Source organism: Vanessa atalanta, chromosome 16 (genome assembly GCF_905147765.1).
Source record: "Vanessa atalanta chromosome 16, ilVanAtal1.2, whole genome shotgun sequence".
Classification (NCBI taxonomy): domain Eukaryota; kingdom Metazoa; phylum Arthropoda; class Insecta; order Lepidoptera; family Nymphalidae; genus Vanessa; species Vanessa atalanta.
This window is the reverse complement of record NC_061886.1, coordinates 1,809,019-1,823,854: the sequence shown is the minus strand read 5'-3', so window position 1 is coordinate 1,823,854 and position 14,836 is coordinate 1,809,019. Positions and strand designations below refer to the sequence as shown.

At 32.3% G+C, this 14,836-nt stretch overlaps 1 protein-coding gene across 1 annotated transcript in view; it reads right to left on the bottom strand.

Annotated features, from left to right (window-relative positions):
* Positions 1-14,836, bottom strand: part of LOC125069746 (sialin) — a 54,157-nt gene that overhangs the window by 9,665 nt on the left and 29,656 nt on the right. Inside the window, exons 6-8 of the mRNA XM_047679313.1 lie at positions 12,973-13,059; positions 11,157-11,287; positions 9,541-9,690 (exon numbers count right to left, since the gene is read on the bottom strand). Of these exons, the coding sequence (XP_047535269.1) occupies positions 9,541-9,690; positions 11,157-11,287; positions 12,973-13,059 (368 nt within the window). The remainder of the gene's footprint in view (positions 1-9,540; positions 9,691-11,156; positions 11,288-12,972; positions 13,060-14,836) is intronic.

The window sequence follows — 14,836 nt, the reverse complement described above, 5'->3', positions numbered from 1 at the left end:
CATGATATAACAAGAATATTAATAGAATCTCTTAACAATGGCTATTACGATAGGCCATAGTTGTAATACAAGGAATTAACACTTTTATACCACTCGTTAGTTATAAGTTTACGAGTAGTCTTGGAACGACTCAAGTGATCAAGTGTTAATATGGGTAAACCTTTAGAAGTACATTCGGCATCATTATTTATACTAATATTATAAACGCTAAAGCAACTCTGCCTTTCTATCAGTTGCTCTATCACGGCCAAACAAATGAAGCAAGTTTGGAACACCAAGACTGCCTAGACTACCCTAAAACGAGCGTAACCGCGGGCATAAGCTATTTTTAAAATATAATAAAAAAATATATATTATTGCACATAGGTGAACTATTTTGTTTTAATATTTTCCTTTATGTTGTCGCTACGATTTTTGAAACGGGCAACATTAAAAAAAAAAGAAAACATTGGCGGGAAATTTAAGCTCTTCTGGATACGCTCGAACTGGGAACGTTGTTATAACATTATTTGACATTACTGTATTGTTTTATTTTAGTTCTTAACTTAACCAATAAAGAAAAAAACGTTATTAAATAATTTCAAGAGTGATGCATACAACTTATATAAATACACCGTACAAATAACTTGCAGCAGTTAATTAACAAAATAACTCTCTTTTACATTTATTTATAACATATGTAGTTGAAGTTATTTATTTAATTGAGTTTTTTTTTTTTATGTACCTACATATTTATTTTAACGTGACCATTTTTAATGAGACTTAAATAGCTATCATAAATCATAGATGATAGGTACCATTATACGGAGGTACAATTTATCCGTCTACTAAAAGTTTAGAATGATATAAATTTTAATTTTGTAATTTTAACTTGTGGTCGTATGTACACGTCGGGGATTACCGGAGCCAAGATTACAGAAAAGATAAGCGTCGGGTCTTTGAATAATCTGAGAAATTTAACGAACAGGTCTTAATTACTTAGCAATAAAGACGATAATTCTACACCTACGCTGTAATTACGTCTAGTGAATCTGGCGCCACGAACTTTCAAATTAATGCGTAATTGATAGTTTATTTAGCGAGATCCATTTAACAGTTTGTATTTTTTTTTTAAATTATACTTTAATTAGAGGTGAAAATTGTTTCAAAATGTCTTCTTAAACAACAACCGGTTTTTATAACTGTTGTTCGAAATATTCATTGAAATTGTCGAATCGTATAATCGGTGATAACGTTTTTGAAAAATGTTTTGGTAAAGGCTAATTCGCTTATCTTGATTCGAGTTTACGATTTAAAAATTAATAATATATGTATATAAAGAAACTATTTGTGGCCCGCGATTTTACACGCACAGTAATTATATTAGTATTTAGTAGAGAAAAGGAATCTCTTGGCAAAGACCGGTAATCTTCGATTCGGATCCTATGTATATACGACCGAAGAAACTTCGATCGATTAATCGAGCTCTCGACCAATTCGATGTCAAATATTGTTTATTTGGCTTTTGTCCTCTTGTGGTTGGAATTTACTACACAATGGTGGTAAACAAATGTGTACGTAAACTTTATCCTTGTAGTAACGATTGAGAGCCCAACCGAAGTTGTTGAAAAACGCTATAAGTACAACGTACGTTGCATCTTTTTAATAATCCAAGTAGGTATTTGTAATTTTATCTGTTTTGAAAATAACTTCAGACAGAGACCTAAATTTCATTTAAGTATGGATTTTTGTTAGTATTTAATGCGTACACGCATCATTTATCGGATTGTCTTGTTATTCCGGTATTCCCACCGGACAAAACACGTGATATCATAATGTAAGTCACTGTTTTGCCTCCTTTTATAAACACTTAGAATTTTTGTAATTCCAAGTTTAATATATTATAAATATTTACTATTAGCAAGTGCTAGTTATTAAATACAAGTTGTCACCCGCGGCTTGCTCTTCGGTCGCCAGGCAAATAAAAGTAGCCTTCTCCTCCCTTGGAGTTGAAGCATGCACTTTTCTAAATTTCATCAAATTCGCTTAAGTGTTTTAGCCGCGACAGACAGACAGTTACTTTCACATTTATAATATTAGTATAGACATATATTCGTTATCATTTAGGCGCGTAAAGCCGCGTTTATGAAGGATTGTCTGAAGAATGTCAATGACATTAAATCTTCGCATACAAATCGTGACATTGAGGTGAGCCTCTTTAAAGTAATTTGCTCTATCGCTTCATGGAAACGTTATTGAATTTTTCCTTAAAGAGATTAAACATGCAATGACAAAATATGCTTAAATTATTATCTTAATTAATTCTTTATTTATCTGTAAATAAATCTAATTACTGCTTAGATATACAATGAGGATAAATCTTATCGTTTAAAAGTGTCAATCTCTCAACTGTATTTATTCCCTTTTTAGGAGAAGCCTTGGGGGTTAATTCTACTAACTTATAAAGGAATACGTTTCCGATTCCATTTCGATCTAACTTAAATCAAATCCAAACAAAAATGAATCTAAGACTAACCATAACTAAGGATCAATTCTAATTGTTTATATCGGTTGTGATATGATTATACTCAGATCGAATTTTGACCGAACCGCAACTGAATTGTTTTATTTATTTATTTTATTTTTATTTTCAAGAAATATCATATATATAACACAAACATTTGATACCAAAATAAGTGTTAGATAAACCAAAAAAAAATCCACTATTTCCGAAAAATGTAGGTTTCCTTCGTCGAGCACGAGGTGAACATGATAAATAAAGTTTAATTATATACAATTAAATTCTTATACTTATTAAACCGATAAGCATAAGACTTTAACAAAAAAATTTAGCGCGTTTTGAAGAAGAGTTTATTATAGAAGTAGGTTGAAGCGTCAATAGGGCAATGGTTTACGATCCGCCTAGCGAAGTAAAAATTCGCAGGAACGAATACTGACCCCTTGGGCTATTATCGTCCACACTCGTAACACAAGTGCAAGTACAAGTAGGTACAAGGTGCCCCTAATTAAGTAAGGCATATTAGTAATTCCATAATTCATTATTGCTAATATTCTTTATAAAAAAAGGCGCGCTTCGCAGTTTGACCGTCGGGAAAGAGTTACTAGTGAGTTTCTTGCTAGTTCACATCGTCTATCGATCTTCATCTTCAGTGGTAGGTAAATTTGAAACTTGAAAACCCTATCTAAATAAAGCATAATTTGATTTGAACGATACCTATATAATAGCAAAAAGCAATTTCCACCAGACAAATATTCGTGCAACAGTCTGAATAGTCAACGTTTCAAATAGCTATAAATTGTAATAAGGTGATTGTCAGCACAAATGTTATCAAATACGATCAATTGGAGATGGGATGCTGCATCCTGCGTCCTCATTCTACGATTATGTAGTTCCGCTACTTCATCGTTAACTGGTTGAAAGGTTCAACCAGTCATGATCGGGATCGTTGCTCTAGAATCCAGTATTGTTATTCTTAATCTGGTCTATGGAATACGAGGGTGTTCCGCATGTAAATTAAACAGGTATACAATTAGAAATTGTTTTAAATGAGATGGTATGAATAGAATAGATCATACGTGTTTAGTGTTTACAAGTAGTTTAGGCTGGTATACACGAGACAGAATTTAATAAAAAAAAATGTAGATTTTGGTATGGTCCATCGATTAACGTGAGAAATCAAGATGGTTCTTCTACAACTAGCACGAGATTAATCAGAAACACAAATAATGCACGTGTTGGACCCCATGTGGGTAAGTAATGGAATCTAGTTGATAAGAATTATAATTGTAACTAAGAACGGAAAAGACTTCAACAACGAAAACTTCTTTAAGGAGAAAAGTACTATAAACGCAATATTATCGTCATCATCATCCTCCTGCCCTTATCCAAATTTACTTGGACTCGGCGCAGCATGTCTTCTTCTTCCATACTTCTCTGTCGGACGTCATCTCACAAGTAACATTCTATCTAACCATATCGTCTTTCACACAATCCATCCATCGTTTCTTTGGTCGTACCCTACCTCTATATCCATCCACATCCATTCTCAAAACCTTTCTAGACTCAACTGAAAATTAAGATTCCAGACACAGAGATCTTGATATCATCTCACTGCGGTAAAAATTGAAATGTTACTAGAATAAAATAGTTTAACTTAAAGCCAACAAAGAGCCGCATTCAGCCGTAACTTACAATTACGTGCGCGGAACAGAGTTGCATAACAATCATCTGAAACGTACCGTTGCATATACACGGCACCATCACTAAGCTTCACAATATATTTCCAGAAATAGTATGTCGAATTGATAAATATGTTAAATTTAAAAATAGTAACTTATTTTTTCTGAAGTCAACTTAGCTAAATGGTTATTGGTCGATTACAGCCGATATCGTAATAAACGACCAATGAGCGTTCAGATAAAAGCTAAATTATAATTAGCTAATAATTGTTAAAAAAGGTCTTTTTTTTATTCATTCGTTAATCATCATAGGGCATTCTTACTTTACGAACTTCCACAACTACAAAACACAAAGTTTTGTCGATATACAGAAATATTTATTGTTAAGTATATCTCTATCGGTTGCCACAAGAGGACAAAAGCTAAAGCTAAAGATATCATTGGATATCGAGAGCTTGAATTATCTATGATTTTTGTTATGGGCTTGCATAAAAAAGGCCTTTCGAATGACGACTAAGCTTTATCGGAGTTATCGGAAACGTTATCGGAACTTTGGTAGTAAAATTAAATAGAGTTATAAGGAGTTCATATAAAAGTGTGGCGTTATAAATAAAGATAAATGAATAATACATATATCTAACGTCTCTCTCCGATTGAAATAGGTTAGATTCGCATCGTACTCAAAGAGTTTAACTTCAAAAAATATCTTTTAATAGTTTATGACGTCATTCAAACATAAATGTAATGTAAAGTGTGAAATTTAAATAATTGAGCTGATTCCGTTTGTAGGTTGTACCACTCTTAGTACAGCCGACGCCAACTCCAGACGATTACCTCACAAAACGACAGTTAGGAAGGAATTTTATAGCGTCTGCGAGCCATATAGAACATTTAGGTCGTCTAGATGAACTAGCCAATGAAACAATATTCTTATTTGCGACGCGTTAACTCAATAAATAATTTTAAAACGTATACTTCGTTTTAAAGTACATTATAAACACGTTTCGAATAAAATAAAATATTTTTCTATTTATATATATAAAATATAGATTTTTATATTGGTAATCTTTATAAAAAAAAATGAATGTCTGCATATTTGTTCTCTTTGTGTTCCTAAGCTTTTGATTCGATTATGATGAAAATTTGGTGGGTTATTCTGTGAAAGATCGCGAAGGATTCCAGCCAAAATAAAGTCGATGTACGACTGTCCTTCAAAATAAACTTTTTATAAAACCCATAAACCCTCATTCTATCTCTACGTCATTATCAGCTAGTGAAATAAATAATTACAGATAATATATACTATTTATAATGTCGCTTAACACTATCATGGACAGTAATACTTGACACAATGGATAAGTAATGGCAGTCACGTCTATAGGCGTTCATTGTCCCAGAAAGTTAAAACTAAATGTTTTAAATCATTTTGTTAATCCTATAAAATCATTGAGGTAAAAACACGTCCGTGTCGCAGCCGGCACTAGGGTGACCATACGTATGGCACATGTAGAATATTAATTATTCCTTAATAACAATAACATCTTGGTTCCCAAGGTGGGCATTAGTGATATGAGAATCTTTTAACACTTCTTTTAGAACCAATATCTATGGGGAGTGGTGACCACTTACAGGTGTCCCATTTCCCAATTCGCCTACCTATGTGATATAAAAAAACGAATCTAAAAAACAAATTATGAAGCCTCAATATTTATAATTATACTACAATTTTTCCTGTAGTATGATTATTTTGTTCAGTTATCATTTTAATTCTATATAAATTCAACACAGGCATACGAGTGACTAATTTAATCAAATAATTGTTGCAACCGCACTATATCGAATAAAGAACTTTATTTATTTCATATAGGGACAATGTAACGGATAAACAATTATGTAATACTGTTCCAAATATAAAAGTTTTAAAAATACCAGAGACGTGTTAATATTTATTTTCTACCACTAAGCGTTGAACTTAGTTTTACTCAAATCAGCAGGATACACTACTATATAGAATGTTTAAGTATAGATGTCTGTTACTTTGAGATTATTAAATTTTGAACTATTTCAAATGTGTAATTATGGCAAACATAGTGCAACTTTTATACATGTAACGTTCGAGTGAAACGATTCTCATGCAACGTGGATTTACTCCTATTAGATAGATATGTACTACAGATAATTAATCATTACTTAGAACAATTAATTAATCTATTTAGTTAAAAACAAAATATGACTTATAACATAAAAGATAATACAATAATATAATCTTGGACATCCTTAATTTCAAGTTTATCAAATGACAAATATGTGAACTAAATTAATATTGAATTCAAAATTAAAGTTGCAGAGATGAAACTAAACGCGTTTACTGACGTGTTATAATTTTAGTGTCAGAGTCATTTCTTCTCTTTTACAACAATATTTTAGTCAATTGGAGGAAAGCGTGTTTGTGATGAAATTTGTTAATAGTTTGTTTTGCTATAAACAGATAATAAAATATAATATTATTGAAATACACTAAAATACAACAGATTTATATGAAGGATAAATAGATGTCTATCAAAAATACATAAAATATAAGATATATTAGCGTTTTATAGTCAAAACAAGGTTTATAAGTATTTCATGCAAGATACCAAGGTGGGAAAACCTGCTATTTTATATAAGACCTGAGGTTGTCCACATGGCTGATGCAATAGAGTAAGAGTCTTGCATCAAACTTGTTTATCTCCAATAATTTTAATAGAGAGCAAGCAAAAATGAATTTAAGTATTTTGTAAATAGGTTATGTATGTAAATTTTATGTTCAACGTTAATTAACCTTAAAGTCATTCGAACAATTGCCAGATAAATTAAATATCTAATAAATTACGTTTTTAACAGAAACGCAGATTTTGGCTTTGATTCGAGTAATAGAGAAGTATGTAAAATATTTTCGAAAACACGATTTTATGATTATGCTTTAGAATCAAACTTTGATAATAAATTTATTAATATTAAGTCTTAGCAAATTATTACAAATAAAATTATTTGAATAATTAGTATTTAGGTTTAAAAAAATAAATTAACTTCTTTTCCGAGATATATTTGATTTGAACTTTATCGAATTATAAACATACAAACTTGTAGCAATAACAAAAATGTACACATATATACCTAAATACAACGAGTGAGAGCCAGAAGAAACTATAATACTATATGCCATTAAGATTCTATAGCTAATATGTTGTAATATGTGTATTACGACGACAAAATAAAATCAAACATTATAAATTTGGTTCTGATTAATACCGTTAGTCGTAAAATAATTCAAATAACAAGCAATCAGTAACTGCTTGTAACCGGATATATTGAATATATTTTTACATATGTCGCCATTGAAACTATGTTATAAGTTACAACGACATGAAATTACAAAATATAATTATTTGGTCACGTACAAGCAACTAATTTTATACCTTATATTATAATCGACACGTGTCAATATTAGACGTCACTTATTGATTTTTCTTAGAAATAATTTATCACGACTATTGAGATACAAATGCACGTGGAATGAGTAAGTCTATAAATATATTCATTTGATAAAAATCTTAAATGTAATTATTCATATTTATTCGATATTAAATTATAGATGAGATGGTTTTGATTTCGCTGTTTAGACTCAAACGCGCTCGATAGCAATTTCATTAATAAAAAAAATGTCTTTATAAATTTACTTTCAAATTTAGGTTTACGTTCACATGAAATTAGATTAAAATATTCTTTCTTCAAGAAAGGCAGATCATAAAAGCGCTTTAAAAACGTCACGTTGCCTTTGTATTTTGTTGTTGATATTTGTGTGAAGGTGACGTAAATGTACAACAGGTAACCGTTAAAAATATGCAATGGCACGCATATCGGGTATTAGCTATATATTTATTAAAAATATCGTAATAAACTTATTTTACGCTGAACGAAAGGGCGGTTAAAATTTGGACAGTAGACAATAGCTAAGAAATTATTGTAAAACTTATAAGCGTTAACTGCATTAACAGCTTGTATTATTAAGAATAACGCTAACTAAAAATAAAAATGAATGCACATAATATTAAACGTTAATTTGTGTGCGATCACAAAATCCTATAAATATAATTAAAATTTGAGACTTGTCTAAAATTAACATCTTTATGGTCACCCTATTATTCTCGAACCACGAATTCGTTATTGTGAATTTAATTACATCTCGATTTGATTTAAACTTTAAGTTAATAAAAATAGAGTTGTATTTACTTAAAAATGATTCTTACTAAATCGGAAGTAAATATAACCGTGTACCATGACTGAAACCTTCGCGAATCGTGGGCGATGAACTTGGAATATTTATTTAAAGATTCGTAAAGGATGTCACGATTAACTTCGGTCAAGACAGACGAATTTATTTTAATCGTCTAGTGACAATGAAGCAAACGAAACGCGGAAAATGCATAACAATTATTAAAAATATTTATTATTAATTAAACTTTATTATTAATATTTGTTCATTAAATCGTGCTAATGAATTGTATAAATTTAAATCACTAAGAATCAATAATATTATTAATGATAGGCAATATTATCCCCTCTCCCCAGACTAGTATGCGGATACGACAGACGCCTCATTAATTCAATTGATCGACAAGTTGAGATGACTACATTGCCACCTGTATAAATTATATTACTACAAAAATATATTCATTGAATCTTCAAAATGTAAATTAAGTCGATTTTACGGTCTATTAAGTTGATTGCAAATGAAATAACGTTTATTTCTAGTATTATTTAAATAAATTATACGATTAATTAAAGGACAACTATTACTTCATTTAGCCACTATCGCATAGTAACTTTGATAACGGAAATTTGATTGTGATTTCAGCGAAGATGTGACCGATTCTTTATTACGAGTATATTAACACGACGTTACTATAATGGCCTATACGTTTGTAAATGTTTCATGAACAAGACTAACTACAGACTTTATTGGTCGTTCTTGTAGATAGAATCTATATTCTGTATCAGTGTTAGTTTTATATAAAACCAGTCGTCGCCGGGGCTTGCCTCGCATTTTAGGGGTTTTTCGTCAGGTTTTAGGCATAAAAAAGCATTCTTTGGGGTTCAATCTTGCTTCATAACAAATTTCATAAAATTCGATTTAGAACACACAGACGGAGATAGTTTCGCATTAACATATTATTATAGATTAAGAGAGAGCCTACTCGAATGAAGTACATTTTGATCTTATATAGAACGATGGATACATAGTTCAGTGAAATCTTATTTAGACGGCATAAGTTACCAGATTATCCAAATTTTCATGTCAACTAGATAACTATAACTCACGTGTTTGATTTCGTAGTGCAGGATTTTCTCGATGTATGTGGGCAGCTGGTTGACGACGGTGAAGTACCCGAACACGGAGGCGCCGTGCGTCACCACGATGGCCCACACGGGCGCCGACAGCAGCATGTGGCGCCACGGGACCGCCGTGTGCTGCGGGCGCATACGTACAACATACCGACTTGATCTTATCTATACCCTCCGTTGTATATAACATACATTTGCTATTTTATGCTGGTACAGATCAAGAAACCCCAGGTAGGATATTGATCAAGTTTTTCTTCCAATCCACTGAACACATATTCTACCGCGAAACCTCAATAGTGTCTTAGTATTGTTGTGTTTCAGATTGAATGGTGAGTATGAACAGTTCCCAGGGTTTGGTGACGCATTGGCAATGAAGGGCTAGATATTTCTAAAAGTGCCTATATCTATGGGCGGTGGTGACCACTTACCAGCAGGTGACCCATTTGACAGACCAACTACCAATTTTATATAAAAAAAAAAACATATTATTTTTCATTGCAATAATAAACCATTAGCACTTGTAATTTACTTATTTCATTAAAAAACAATGTTTTATTTTCACAATTTATTGCCAATCGTCAATACCTGCCATACTAATGGCAATAAACGCCAATTATATGCCAAATTACAAATGCATGGAGCGAGTCTACCAAGGCTACAAATTGTAATGCATTATGTAGGGACTGATAAGAATTTTAATATCAACGACCAAGGTGACATCGTTCATTTGATTCATAATATAACATTTTGAAAAAATACATTTTCATACGACCCCGAGTTAATTTTATCGATGTTTAAACAGGTTTAGTAAACAATGGAATTGTATGTACGTTTTTTATTTCGGGGTTTTCAGGCATTTTAGTATATTAAAACTTTAATTGTTATAGAAAAACTTCCAAATATATAATAAATGGTTTTTTATATGTGTAGTATTTTTTATTATAGTGAAAAGTTTGGAATGATGAGTGAGTTTGTTTGAGTGGTGGAATATATCTATGCTCAAAGATATTTGTGTATCATACGTTGCAGTGAGATTTATTGGCTGATGAATTAGGCTAAATTGGTTTCAACCAAATTTGGTGGACTTCAAAAAAGGTAATTCTCAATTCAGTTCCATTTTTTTATGTTCATTAATGTCAAATTCAAATGAGAACACAACAATGTTTAGTTTTGCTGATTGGCGATAGAATATTTTTTAAGTGGATAAAACTACTATTGGGCTCGACCAAAGCCCTACAACCGCTTTGTGCGTTAAAAAATATAGTGTACCATATAAAAATAAACAGATTTCCCACTGCTGGGCTAAGGCCTCCTCTCCCTTTGAGGTGAAGGTTTGGAGCATATTCCACCACGCTGCTCCAATGCGGGTTGGTGGATACACATGTGGCAGAATTTCGTTGAAATTAGGCACGTGCAGGTTTCCTTACGATGTTTTCCTTCACCGCCGAACACGAGTTAAACATAAATTAAACACATGAAAATTCAGTGATGCTTGCCTGGGGTTGAATCGTTTGCATCGATTAAAATGCACGCGTTCTAACCACTGCGCCATCTCGGCTCTAAAACAGTATATCTCTAATTGTTATACGTACTCCTTTGTTAGTGTCCTGAGGCAAGGCCTTCATGAGATAGTTCCTCTCGGTGTCGGAGATGCGCGGGTGCTGCGCGGGCGAGTCGTACACCACCGCAAACCACGCGACCGACCACATCACGCCGATTATACCTGATACACACACACACACACATGATACATCTCAATAATCTTTAAATTCAACTACTATGATATTGTGAACTGGTTCGATCCGGATTATAGTTCTACCTCTTATTTGTATTTAGAAAAAAATAAAGTGCATCATTTACTAAAGCGACACCCTTCTGCGTCAGAAACGTTTCACTTATACGTTACATATGAAAACGTTAAAGAAATTTCATTAAAATTTTGTTAACTAGGTATACAAACACAAAGTATGTGCATAATCATCTTACATGATAATTTGATTTATTTTAGAATGGATGATAGAAGACTATCTAATCTATTTAAGTCAAAATGGGTTTTTAAGTCTTTAAGTACGACGAAACCTATTTTGACAGGATTTGTATTGATTTAATTTATTTCTAAGCTGAAGACGTCTGTTCGCACGTTTTACATAAGCATTAAAAAAAAAAAGTTACTGTAACATTTTTCCGCTCTCAAAAATAAATTATTTATTAAATCTTAACAATTTACTAAATTGCAATCAAGAATCCTCTTTATTCTACAATACTATTATTCTACATCTACGGCTGGACTTCTTCAAAATACGACCATAACCGATTATGTGCAGCTATCGTCCCATAATCACTGGGACAAAAATAGACTTACACTATTAATATATACGACTGTGGTTTAGAAGAATGTATATGTTAATGTTTGCGTGTATTGTCTATCGTGAGCCGTCACTCATGTCTTGACAACAAATGATGACATCAACTGCATATGACGCGAATGGCTTAACGAACGCCTGACTAACACTGATAGAATTCGATTCTACAAAGTCAATCACTGAAGACAATTCTAAACTATTTACTTTTGTATACACATTTCAGACCAAAGTATCATTACGTTCTGACAAATTCTAAGACTGGAGTCGTATTCGCCCTTCTCCATGGAGAATAGCAGGAGGTAAATAAGGATGTACTCTCTATTCCCTCACACTCATAATCTGAAGGGACCAGTTCTTTTTTAAACATTCCGGGTAGGCATGACTCCTACTCCACCTGGTGATAAGTGGCAGTGGAGTCCAAACGCGAAGACGGCCAGTACAGTCAGCGAGAATGAATTGCACTAGTCGTCCTAGCCATGCCGGCCCGCAAGACGCCTCTTTAATTCAAGTTGAGTTTTGAAATTGCCAACTTAAAAACTTCGTTCTGCTACTGTTAATTCGTAACAGAACAACCTAATTATTTTTTATTGGCCAGACACACGGTTTCCGGGTTCTCAAGCATCCCTCACATAACATAACAAACAATTAGTACAACGAGAAACCTATTACAGTGATAATTTTTTCTTTTTCTATTTTTCGACTCCCATACCATTTGAAAATATATAGTATAAAAATGGTATATCTAAATTTTGTTGTATACTATGTTGCCCTTTCGGGAACCCCCAAACCGCTACCCTGGCAACGGGTCCTCAATGGGCGCCGCAGCGCCAGTAACATTACAAAAAAATTAGTTACATTATGAGCCAATGAGAGATCCCTGGAGATGGTAATGACTATTCATAAGGTCCTCAGCATGATCACAATTGCCCGGCTAGTTTCCTAGTCTATAAAAAAGTGAAGGAATTTTGAATCTGTTGATTATAAAATCTGTACGACTCTAGTCTGTTTGACAGATATAGAAATAAATATGCTAAAACTAACTTACCAGTGAAATAAAACGCTGATTCCCATCCGAAATGTGCGATCAGAAAACCGCAGATTGGCATCGTGATGGCCGCACCCAGAGATGACGCTGTAAAGAAATACAATTTTATAATTTAACTGGCAGCTCAGTGCGGTTTCAACTGCGATAATCTTAACAACTATACCCTGATTCGTGGCATTATGTTGAAAAGCTTTTAAAATAACTAGACTAACAACGATAATAGTATACATTCTTAAAGTTACTATGTTTGTCTGCCTGTTAATCTTTCACGGCTAAACCACTCAACCGATTTTGATGAAATTTGGTTAGGAGTGGAGTTACACTATAAGAAAGAACAATGGCTACTCGTTTAAAGTCACCCACGGGGTATAAAATTCGGGATGATTTTTGTGTGTATTTTTTATAAATTACACAAGAATGCAAGAAGGATATAAACGCAATTCCAATTTTCTGGGCAAAAATTAACCATTTGTCACTAGTGGAGCTAATAAGACGATGGTGCTTGCTGTGTTTCACATTTCTTGGTAACATCCAATAGATTTCCACCTACGCAATGTCATTATTTAAAAAAAAATATGTAATTAGCATAATATAAGCCGTTGTATATTTTTATTATATGATAATATATACTTTATCTAACATTAAACTATAGCACTGGTTGAGATTTATAAAATGACGATTCCTTAATATTTATAGTATTTAATAATAATATATTTTATTTTGTACTTTATTTGATTCAACTAAAGTGAAATAAATGTAAGGTCGATTTATAAATAATATAAAATATAAAGCTCGCTGTACACGCACCGTCTTCAGCTTCAGCACGCGAAAATTTATCCATCTCATTTTCCCGCGCTTTGCGATATGTGTCACTCGAGTTGACAGATGCATAAATACAGATGATATATATTCATATAAAATATGAATCTAATACTCTTAGCATAATTGTTACTACAGTACAATTCGCTGTCTACATTAAACTAACATAATTGTATCTGTAGGAAAATATTGAAATTAGCATATAAGGAATACCATTAGCGAAAACACTATGGATAAGTCAAGGCGTGAGAGGTGTTTAGTTTTCCTCAAACGCACCTAGACCCAGTTGTGGGAAAGGACGTAGGGCGTTAAAGTCACATGTTTAATTACTTAGTATTAGGTTGAGGTTTTAAAAGACCTTGGACTCGATGCAAATGTGTTATTCTGATTTTTATTCATTTTATAGCGATTTTTAAGTGATGTGAGTTTGTGTTTAAGTGATTTCTTTTAAAATAGCCTTTACTTCGTATGAAAGCATTCTCACTAAGCAGTTTCTTACAACTTTCGAAAACGTCATAAAAATGATAGGTAGACAAAAAAAAGTTTACAGATAAACATTTTTCTAATATATGTATATATACATACAAACATACGAAAATATATGTATACGAAACCAAATAATATAGTTTATTCATTGGTGGAGAACTTGATTAATCTATAATTTATAATCGTTATGGATTTGCGGAAAAATGGCGTTCTGAACGTCGATGAAACTGTTATCGGAACTTTGGAAGTAAAATTAAACTGGATATAAGTAGTCAAGTGGAATAGGGTAGTACACAATATAGCCGAGTAATTAGGAAAGCTAATGCAATACGTGAATCTAAGGTTTGTTTATCTTTATTCCTACTTCAATTGGAGCCGTCGCCAAAATTAGTTTAGTTATACTTTGAACAATATTTTTAAATCTAGGCATGACAGAACGAGACACCCTGATAAGATTTTCATAAATTATATTATAACGCTATAATTGTGTAATATTATAAATACGGATATAGTATAGTAGATATAGATGGATTGATGGATGTTAGTTTCTCAATCATGC